The sequence below is a fragment of the Hydra vulgaris genome, chromosome 09 (assembly GCF_038396675.1).
Source record: "Hydra vulgaris chromosome 09, alternate assembly HydraT2T_AEP".
Taxonomy (NCBI): Eukaryota; Metazoa; Cnidaria; class Hydrozoa; order Anthoathecata; family Hydridae; genus Hydra; species Hydra vulgaris.
The window spans coordinates 41328746-41340000 of record NC_088928.1 but is presented as its reverse complement, the minus strand read 5'-3'; the positions used below and the strand labels follow the sequence as shown (position 1 = coordinate 41340000).

The following is an 11255-nucleotide window of genomic DNA, read 5'->3' as shown; positions in this document are numbered from 1 at the left end:
ATATGTGTGTATATACATATATATATATATATATATATATATATATATATATATATATATATATAAATATATATATATATATATATATATACACTATATGGTATTACAGAGGCTTGTAATATAATAATATAGCGCTTTATTGAAGAAAAAGAAGGCATGCAACACATGATCAAACACAACATTTGAGTAAATACTTCTAAAAAATCTCATGACATAATTAATGTTGTTAGGGAAAGAAAAAACTTAAATTTGGCATTAACAACTCAAGAGGGACACAATAGTTGATTTTTATTTTTTTTATTTCTATTATTGTTTCTTAACCTTCTCTCTCTTTTTTTCTTATCTCTTTAACTTGAGAACACTGAAAGAACAAAACTAGAGAACGTGGAACCATGGAGACAAGAGACATGGAGAAATATTGTGTTTAATTAATGAATTATTAAATACTATATACTATACATTAACATACTTTTTGACAAGGTACATTTTCATATAAGTTAAAATATCTTCAAATAATATATCTTTAAATAAATTTTTATATTTTTAATTAAATTAATATATGAAGATGAAAATCTTATTTTATTATTTATTTTATATAAATAAATTAAATAATAACAAAAAAACTAAACTAATTTAAAATGCACTACTAGTTGTTCACAGGATAACTATTTGAATTTGAAATTGGGTGATTGAAGATAAGCAAAATTAAAATCATACAATGGATAAACAACTTTGCAGCAAATTCAATTAATTTTAGTATTTAAGATATTTACCTTTCCAAAGTTGAGCATCATCATTAATTACTTGTGCCAACAATGGTACAGGTCGATCACAAAGAGGCTTACATACTAGTAAACAGAGTAATCTTCGCAAAGCATCTATATTCAATTGACATGAACAATATTAGTAAAAAATTAATAATAGAAAAAAAATATATATAACAAAACTTCTATGCATAGTTTATTAAATCCAAAAATATAGAACAAATTTAAGATTATTGCTATGGATACATTTTGCCTATGGATACACATGCCAACTGATAGATGCACAAACTAACTGATGGGCTTGTGTAAATAATCTTACAAAATTACAAGATTACAAAAAAAAACAATTTTATAAAACAAGTTTATAAAATTTTATTTTTATAAAAACAATTTTATAAAACAATTTTATATACCTGATTTGTCAACAACATTTGCAAGCCATGACATAATTTCAATTGCACAAAGTTGATGTGCAATCACATCTTTGTGTATTGCCTCGCAACGCAATGGTGCCTTATTTTTTGAGGTGTGAATCTTGAATAAAAATGTGTAAGCCTTATAACAAGATATTATAAAAAAAAAATAATAGCATTCAATTTATACATGTTTCAATTAAATTTTAAACTATTCAAGGGAAAATAAAATATTAACATGACTTGATAAAAGAAGAAAACTAACTTCCCTTTTAAATCAAACTTATTTTTAAATGATAATACCTTGATAAACCAAAAATGATAATACATTGATAAACCAAAAAGTTATATTAAGTGAGATAAAAAATAAAATTATTCAATTAAATTATAAAGTAACTTATCATTAACAACATTGTTTAGCAACATATTAAAATTTCTAGTTAAACAAAATTCATTAAATAAGTTGATTAATAAAACTTTAAAAAATATCGAAATTAAAAAGTATTAAACAGACTTTTAACTAGAACACGTGTCAACATTTTTATGACTCACCGGTGCTACTTTAATATCTATGTTTTTTTCTTAATAGTTTAAACCGCTATAAAACCAATATTAGAGTTGCCTCTTTCTCAATTCCTTGATAATGTTAAAAAAAATAAACTTATTTGATAAACCTCATTAAAAAAAATTTGATAATAGCTTAACCGCTTTAGGTAGTGATTGCAGTAGTATACGTGTAATTCAGCCAATTCAGCAACCAGTTGGTTGCTGAATTGGCTGAATATTAATAATAGTTACATACAAATCACCATTATTGTTTTAGACAATAATGATGATTTGTATGTAACTGAATCTAGTGAGTTACACTAAAATATTAATTTAAAGATTTCTCAAATTATAATGTTTTATAATAATTTTATTTTTTATTTCACTTAATATAATTTTTTGGTTTAACAATGTATTATCATTTAAAAATAAATCGATATGTACTATATATATTCGAAATTAAATTTATTAAAACAAGTGTTTCGAATGGGTTGTAAAATATTTCAAATTAGTCCAAAAATATACTAAACAGACTTTGACCAGTTACTTTGGTGGACTTCAGACCAAACAAGTTTTATTGAAACAGTTTTTAACAAGGAAGTTATTCTAAGTAAAATATAAATTACAAAACCCAAAACTTTATCAAAACAAACTGATTTTTCGATATCTTGCAAAGGGCCGTGATTTATGAAACTTACTTCTAACAAGTAATATTTATAACAATAAGAACTTTAACTTTAACTCAACAATTTAAACTTGCAACAAAACAACACTAATTTAAATTTTATAAAATCAATAATAAAAAAATATTACAGTTTATTATAAAATAAATATATAAAATTAATAAAAACAGGTTAAAAAAATCTGAGCTTTAAAAAATAAGATTTTTACTAAAAATAAGTCTTTAAGTTATGTTTTGAAATTACTAAATATTTATAAAATCTAAAATATTTCAGACTAAAATAATTTGAAAAAGCATTTAAAATATTTTTATTGTTTACGATATCAAAGTTTTTGTAGATCAAACAATGAAAAATTGAAATTATCATAAGTCTGCTATTAAACTCAATTCACAACTTATAAGCATCTAGAAGTAGTGAATAATAAGTCATTTAAAAAATTGCCATTTTGAAAGTCATTTAAAAAGTTGCCATTTTGAAAGTTGTTTAAAAAGTTGCCATTTTGAAAGTAAAGTTTTCAAATTAAAAGTTTAATAAATTTTGAAAATTTTGAAGGAGAATGTTGAAATGGAATTTTGGTAAATTTTTAAATGATACTTTTTAGAGAATCTTAAATCTTGTTGTTTTAATCTTTGAATCTCTACAACAATAATAACAAAGGAAAACATTAACAACAACGACAAAAAGAAAAATACATTTGTAGCACAAGAATGCTACAAAAAAGTTATAACAATAGATTTTTCATTATAAAAAAATTTTGTTGTTCTTTTCGAAAGAAAAAAACAACTAATTTTGAAATACTTTTCTTAAATGCAACATGTATAAAGTAAAAGTAAATAAAGGTAAGCATAAAACTAGTCTGATAGATTTTTTTTTAAATATAATAACTTTTTAAATAAAAGAGATAGCAATTATTTTATAATTTATTTTTAGGTCATCACAATAATCATATAACTTCATTTTGAAATGGCTAAGAAACTTCATAAGAAGCACTTATGCTGTCCCTGGTCATCAATTATTTAAAACAATCACAAATAAACAGTTTAAAAAAAGTTGTACACATTTTTGAAAATATTACAGAACTATCTGTGGCAGAAAACTGCAGATAAGGGTTTTTTTGATTTTGTTGCAGCTTTTGTTGTCAAGTTTTCCTGTGTTAGTATAGTAAAAATCATTATTTACAGAAATTTACCATTTTAATTTTACTGGTAAATCAGTAAAACAATTTTACTGATTTACTGGTAAATTTTCAATAAAAGCTCAACCCTACTTGCATCAGATAAGAGTTTTGGCAAGTCTTTAAAACACAAATTAATTAGTATTATTATTACATTTTTTATTAGTATTATTATTATATTACATTTTTATTATTATTATAATTAGTATTATTATGATATTTTTTTAAAATGTAATTGTGTAATTGACAATGAAAAGCATGTCTAAATTGTCTAAATTTAGTCTAAAATCATATTGTGTGATAATAAAGTTACTAATATACTAATTTTACAATTAAATTAATAACATTAAAACTTTGCACTTGGCACGGAGTGCGTTTTGCTTAGCATTTTACATGCATTATGCAAACACATTATGCAAAAAATAGAAAGAAATAGTTTAAGTTTCATTAAAAAAATAAAAGAAATAAAAAATTTATTTTAAAATATTATTTTATTTTTACAGTATGTAAAAATAAAATAATATTTTAAAATAAATTTTTTATTTCTTTTATTTTTTAAATGAGACTTAAACTATTTCTTTCTATTTTTTTCTTTTTTCTTCCAGTTATTAAATAAAAATTTAACTCTGATATAAACTTCAATTTCTGATATAAAACCTGATATAAAAATTAATTGCTTAATTTTGTGCTATCTTTATTTGTTATTCAATATGAATTATAAATAGCAAACAGGATGTGGGGGAGGGGGGAGGGGTAATTTTATATATAGGTTAAAGCTTATTTCAAGGAGTATCACTCAGTGCATTTGATAAGTTTGATTATTTTGAATTAAAGTGTAAAATTTTTATTTGAGTACAGGCTTGGTCGGGAAGCAGGTGCGATCGCACTCTATACTTGACCATGTATATAATATTTAGCTGTGACAACATGGCCATGGCTTTTTAGAGGTTTTGAGAACATTCAAGCTTATATGTGTTTCCATGTATGTCTGAAAAATTTTTAACACATTAAAAGAATTAACTTTATAATATTAACTTTATATAATCAAATATTTTTATATTTAGCAAAAATGGCTTTTAAACAAAGCAATTGTTTACTTTTATTGATTGTTTAAAAAAGAAAAATGTTAATATTTATATTTAAGTTATATCAAAGTTGAGTAAGTTTTATTAAAAATTACATAAAATTTAGTAAATTATATAAATAGATTTTTTATTATTGATTGATTTTATAAAAACAATACTTTCAACAACAATTGTGTTTCTTATGAAATTTTATTAATAATCATTAAAGTTAATAAAGCTAATAATCAAATAAACATACAGGAACTTACAAGCAACTGAGCACAAACAAGCATATATACACAGTGAATTACAAGTCAATGAAAACTGCACCAAAGTTTCAAAGTTTAAATACAAATTAAATTAAATAGCCCACTCACTAAACATCATCAACAGTATTGCAAACCAGTTCCGCTTCTTTTTCATAAATTATTTTTAAGTTATTATTCTAACTATAAAGTTTGCTTTTAAATAATTTGAGGCAATAAAAACTTCTTTTTAGTTGGCAAAATAAAATTATAGTTCACTTAGAATGTAAAGTGTCCTTTATAATTATAATTAATTAATTTATATTATAGCATAATAAACCAATGGGCTTCAGTAAAATTTTAATTTAGTAAATGTATACTTAGTCTGCATTTTGGATAATGATCATTATAGACTGCTGATTCAGGGGTCTGGCACATTGCAGAACTTTTTTAAACATTTTAAAAATTACTAAAAAGATCATTATTTTTCTATGGTAACTCAATGATTTAATTATTTCCTTTGTTCATCTTACTAAGAAGAATAGTTTCAAATATTTTCAATTTTGCCTACTAAGCAAAACAAGAACTGGTTATAAAATAACATTGACTTTTTTTATTAATTAAATAATTTAACTAGCATTAGTTTTATTAGAATCTTGTTGAAATAATACATAAGTGTATAAATAAAAGAAATTATATTCTTTGATAAATTGAAGAATGTTTGTTTCCTTATTTAAACAATCATTAATAGTATGTATAATTTTATTTTAAAAAATTATAAAAGAGTAAAGTACAAAAATTAATTTTAAACGTAATTTTTTTTGTTTCAAGTTTTTTTTCTTTCTTTTTTAAGAATTCTTTTCTTTTTTATTTGTAATTGTCACCAGTAAGTCAAGTTTTTTTGTTGGTTTTTGAAATATTTTCAAAACCAAATTGTTGCAACGAAATGTTATATGCGTGGTCAGGAATAGATTGTGATGGTACTCACCTTCCGACCAAGCCTCGAGTATGGCCATGTCAAATGTAACAACTTGTGCTTGTTTACTTTATAAGTTCAAACTTGCTACCAAAGCTGCAGAAGCTTGTCATATGATATGCCCTTGATTTAGAAAAGGTATTGTAGTTGAAAGTATGAGTCAGAGGTGGTTTAAAAAAATTGCCTCTGGAGTTGAAAATTTGGAAGATGAACCTCACTCTTAAAAACCATCAACAATCGACAACAACAATATCAAATTGGAAATCAAGCAGGACTCAAGTCCTAAATGCCAATCTTTTGTATTTAGATTCAATGTGAGTGACAAAACTATATAAACCATTTTCACCAGCTTCACATACATTTGCACCAGTCTGGGAGACAATGGAAGTTAAGCAAATGGGTACTACATGAATTGAGCAAAACAAACAAGCTACAGCTATGTTCATCATTGCTTTCCCACCACATTTAAATAATTATTAAATTATTTAGTTATGGTAATTATTTTTTATAAAATAATTACCATAACTACCTTCAAAACCGCACAAACTATTGCCTGGTACTTAAGAGTTTTTTTTTCTCAAATTTGAAATATATTTTACTCACGTCTAAAAAAAATAATTAAAGAAAATAATGCAAGTTTTTATTATTTAAACTATTAAACAATGCAAATAATTATAAGTAAGAAATAATAAAAATCATTTTGTCTGTTAAAACAAAAAAAGTGTAAAGAAAGCAACAAACAATTTGTAATCAGAGAAAGGTTCCAACAACACAAAAAAAATATTTCAACAAATTATATAAAAAAAATTTATTTTCCTTAAAAAATTTTTTTTACCTTGCATGTAACAGCAACACTTACACTTTCTGTCATATTACCATTGAATATTGCAGAGCGACCCTAAATTCAAAGTCAAAATAATATTTTATTTTAATATGAATTTATAGTACAACTGACGATTATTTTCAAAAAATATTGTTTTTATAAGGGATGGCACTATATATATATATATATATATATATATATATATATATATATATATATATATATATATATATATATATATATATATATATATATTTATATTTATATTTATATTTATATATATATGTATATATATATATATTTATATTTATATTTATATATATATATATATATATATATATATATATATATATATATATATATATATATATATATATATATATATATATATATATAATTTCTGCTGCCAACCTTTTAATGTATTATATATATTAAAATAACATTGGATTTAAAAAAATTGTGAATAAAAAAATTTTTAGGGGTTACTACAGACCCTTCACTGTAAACCAAAGAGAACTCTAGATTTTATATTGTGGCACTCAGATTAAATCCTTATCATGTATTATCCATATCATTTCAGAAAGTTTCAGAGTATTATCCATATTCAGAAAAAATTATTTTACTACCAAAAATTGATGCTGTTATATATTTTTAGATATAAAGCCATTTGAAAAAATTGAGTTATTGATAGTGTTATGTTCTTCAGAATAATGTTTTTCTACTGTATTGAAAACTAAATTATAAGTAAAAAAGTTTTGAAGAAAACATAAGTTATAAAAATGTTTTTATATGCCGTCTCTTCAAAGTTTTTATCTTTTGAATTGTTTTATCTCAAAACTCAAAAATATGGAGATAGAACAAGATAATTTTAACCTTGCGATAAGTAAAATTGAAAAAAAAATTCTCAATTCTATGCGGGATTTTAAAAAAAGTAAACTTAAAAAATTGAATTTACAAAATGTTTCTGGAATTACTGGAAACCTTAAAACTTAAAGGAGGTCTTCATATTACTTTTTTCCTAATATATGCCATCCAAAATTATGTATATTTGATTATTGTGTTACACAGGTTTTGACAAAATATAAATGTTATGTCATAGCCTTTTAGCCTCGTTTGGAGTAATTTTTAATATATTAGAAAAGATTTTATAAAAAATTACCCCCTATTCTAACTCAACTAAATATATTTTCAAGAGAAGAACTCAGTATGGTAGTTAAATAGTTTTCAAATTGCAGAAAGTTGTGTTATTTAAGATTAACTTCTAACAGTAATGGCATTTCTTTTACATATTTTTTGTTACTGTAGGGATAAGTGCAAGCGAAAGATCAAAATCATTAAAAAGTATGAATTAAAACAGAAGAACAAATTCACCTGTTTCTCTTTCCAGGATATTCAACAAACAATAAACCCATCAGTTGCTTGTACTGAGTGCATAAAAAAATCTTAAACAGGGAGACTTGCATTGTGGCAAATGAAGAACTAAAGTAGCCAAGGTATATTTAATGATTAAGTCCTAATTTTTATCACTTTCTTTTGTTTACTAATAAAAGTTATGTTAACTAGGTTGAGTGGGAAAAGGTTTTGAGAAATATTTCCAGTGCCAGTATCACTCTTCAAGATGAGATAATTATTCTACATTAACCTGCAACAATTTTAAGTTCTTTTTGCTACAAAGCATGAGATGGAAAAAAATTTCCACAAGTTTGTATTTATACTTGTTGCTTACACCACCAAAAAAAATTTAAGTATAATATTTGTCACCAGAAAGTTGACTAAAGTCACATTTTATGTAAGTCTCATTGTCCATCAAAATGTAGACATTAGACTTTGTCAATTATATATATATATATATATTATATATATATATATATATATATATATATATATATATATATATATATATATATATATATATATATATATATATATATATGACGATACTTACTACAGGCCTTCCTGTCGGAAATCCGTATTTTTGACTGGGGGCAGACAATCTTATAGAAAGATATATTTTAGTTCAGTTTTTTAAAAGTTCGATTTGTGAGTAGTTCATTCTTACAACAAATGGTTAAAAAGTGCTGTGTTCCTGGATGCAGAGGAAACTATGACGCTAAAAATATAGTAAGAGGTTTCAGTCATCTCTCCAATAAAGAAGAAAGAAATTGTTGTATAAATCTAATTCCAAGAAGTAATTTTCAAAATAAACCAGATAGTGTTATCTGTGAAAGACGTTTTCCAGAAAATTTTTAAAAAAACTATTGTCAACGGGAAAGTTAGACCAGTTAAACCTCCTTCAATTTTTACAAACATTCCACCTAGTGTGGTACTAAATCAACCTTTAAAACCAAGGTCCACTACTAAAGTGTTGTTTGTCTACTAGAACTAAAAAGTGTGGTGAGTTATCGCAACATTTAAAAAACGATTTGTTTACATTCATTCTATTGTTTACATTCATTCTTTAATGCGAAGATATTAAAAATTGTAAATTTGTTTGTCCTGTAACAACTTTTGTTATAAATGATGCTTTGCACATCTAATCAAATTTCTTTTATGTTAAATGTAGCAAACATAGGGTTTGCTTTTCATATCTCGAGCAATTTTAAATTTGAAAGTTTTCATGGTGGTGTTCATTGTTTAATTTCTTCACTATCAAAAAATTGTATTACACATCTTGATTGCTGGTCAAAAGTTGAAGAAACAATTCGCTTCCTGAACAACATTTAAATTGATCATCAAAAGTTGATATTACAAAATCTTATTACATCTATGAATGCATCAGAAGTAGGTAAAAAAAATTATAATGTAGAAACTATAATCAAAGCATATTGTCATTTTTCAACACCTCGAAGCTTATAGAATCAGTTATGAAAAGATTTTAAACTGCCAAGTGTAAAAACATTAACAAAAGTTACATCTATGACAAAGAAAGTTTCAGATACTGACTTTATTAGTACCATTTTTTCAAATTTAGAGGAGCATTATAGAAATTGTATACTTTTGGTGGATAAAGTTTATGTAAAGTCTCTTTTTCTTTATCATGGTGGTTATCTTTTTGGAAAAGTGGAAAATAATCCAGAGTTGTTAGCAAATAGCGTTTTGGGTATTATTGTTAAATATTAAAAAGTGGACCATTTTTTTTATCCAAAATGGTACCTGTCTATCATTTGGATACTTCTTTTTTGTTTGAGCAAGTATGCTATGTCATTAATTCAATTACGTCTAGCAATGGAAAAGTTATTTCAGTTATTTGTGATGACAATCGAACAAATCAAGTCTTTTTTAAATTATTTGAGAGAGTTGAAAGAAAACCGTCATTAACAAAATGTGGACTTTTTCTACTTTTTGATTATGTTCATCTACTAAAAAATATTAGGAATAACTGGATTACAGAAAAAATGCAGTTTTTACAATTTGAAAAGGACCAAAATTTGACTGCTAAGTGGAGTGACCTTAAATGTATCTTTGATTTTGAGAAAGATCAATTAATTGTTATCAAGACTAAACTTTGTAGCTATACATCCAAAACACATTGAAAGACAAAAAGTATCAGATTGTTTAAGAGATTGTTTTTTGCAATGAAACTATAGCTGCTCTTAAAACTTATTCAAAAGTTATCCACAATATGAATAAAACCATTTATTTTTTAGAAAAAGTTACTAAATTTTGGAAAATTGTAAGTGCAAAAGAAATTTACGATGATATTCAATTTTTAGATTCTCATAAGAGAGTTATGTTTGAAGAATTAGACATAATTTGCAGTACTTACTTGACTTTGGAAATATGGCATTTAAAATGAGTGGTGAACAAGGTCGTAGAATGAAATCTTTAACTAGAGATACAGTTACTTCAATTTGGCATACATGCTATGGATTTGTGGAGATGTGTAAATATTTGCTAAAAAACAATTTTGATTATGTTATGTTTGGAGAGTTTTCAACAGATTACATTGAAAAAGCATTCAGTAAGATTAGGCAAGGTTCAGGCGGAACATACTTTATAACAGTTCAAATTGTTGTTGAAAAGTTAAACATTGAGAAAGCTAAACTCTTATTGCAATTAAAAGTTGATGTTAAAGATTATGCTATTTATATCGAGCATTCTTGTCAAAAATGTGGCTATTTTATAAGTGAAGAATCTCATAACATCATTAATCAATTACCTGAACTAGAATCATCTTTGTCACTGAGTACAAAAATGACTTTGTTTTATATTGCAGGTTATGCTACAAGAAAAGATGTTAGTAAAAATGATTTGTTAAATGATACTGCATTTTATTTTCAGTTATATGGAGACTATACAAATACTACGGACTGTGATGGATTGAGTTATACCACTCAATTGCTGTGTGCAGTGGGTATTTTTTTGTTTCATTATTTTTGAAATTGAGAAAAACAAAATGTGCAGAAATTCATTGTGTAATACTTTTATGATGATATCTGATATTTATAACTTTAATATGTTACATGGTACAATATTATCAAACATATTTCTTAAAAATTATTGTTTGCTTTTTTTACCAAAATCCAATAAGGAACCTGCATTGAAGGTTTTAAGGTTATCTGTATAA

At 24.3% G+C, this 11255-nt stretch overlaps 1 protein-coding gene across 1 annotated transcript in view; it reads right to left on the bottom strand.

Moving 5' to 3' along the window:
- The window catches only part of LOC101238882 (E3 ubiquitin-protein ligase UBR2), a 145998-nt gene that overhangs the window by 93164 nt on the left and 41579 nt on the right, over positions 1-11255 (bottom strand). The window contains exons 7-9 of the mRNA XM_065805726.1: positions 6701-6763; positions 1178-1298; positions 774-878 (exon numbers count right to left, since the gene is read on the bottom strand). Coding sequence (XP_065661798.1) covers positions 774-878; positions 1178-1298; positions 6701-6763 — 289 coding nt within the window. The remainder of the gene's footprint in view (positions 1-773; positions 879-1177; positions 1299-6700; positions 6764-11255) is intronic.